At 34.9% G+C, this 601-nt stretch overlaps 1 protein-coding gene across 1 annotated transcript in view; it reads right to left on the bottom strand.

The window, feature by feature from the left end:
• The window catches only part of LOC119586946 (transmembrane protein 47-like), a gene marked incomplete in the record, with an annotated part of 75991 nt that overhangs the window by 5734 nt on the left and 69656 nt on the right, over nucleotides 1-601 (bottom strand). Inside the window, 1 exon segment of the mRNA XM_037935679.1 lies at nucleotides 150-212. Coding sequence (XP_037791607.1) covers nucleotides 150-212 — 63 coding nt within the window.

Below are 601 nucleotides of genomic sequence, written 5' to 3'. Positions count from 1 at the left end.
TGAACAACGAGATTCAAGGTACGACCGTTTCAATTATTCAGAAACAGAGAATTATGCAAACCTCACAGCAATATTCCGTTCATTTAAATAAAGTCACGTTCATGTTTATTCAAAAATATTGCACAGGATAATATTAATGCTAAACTTACCAAGCTCAAGTTCCTGCACGAAGAATACTGGGTAGAGGATGAGGGCGACCAAGATGGCGATCACTGCAAAGGGGAGCACAAATTAGCATTCTTTTTTCATCTCGTAATATCTGTGTCATCTGTCATGAATAACCAGTTTGGGATAGGAAAATAATTAGGAATCATTTTCATAAAATAAGACTTAATATTCAAATACCAGGTAAATGCATTTGACACACACTGAAAAAGAGAAATATCAACACAACCCGCCCCCAATATTAGATAAATAACATAGAATAAAAAACACTCCAATGTAAACTCCTCCCCCGCTATCTACTTCCCCTCCATTTTAATTTTTTTGCCCGATAACGCATACAAATTAATAATGACGATAAAGATTTAAAAAAATAATCAAGTTAATGGCCATGATAAAAAAATATAACGCTCGCCCTTTCCCTTATCCTTCACCCTAC

Source organism: Penaeus monodon, chromosome 22 (assembly GCF_015228065.2).
Source record: "Penaeus monodon isolate SGIC_2016 chromosome 22, NSTDA_Pmon_1, whole genome shotgun sequence".
NCBI lineage: Eukaryota > Metazoa > Arthropoda > Malacostraca > Decapoda > Penaeidae > Penaeus > Penaeus monodon.
This window is presented reverse-complemented; position numbering and strand designations above follow the sequence as displayed.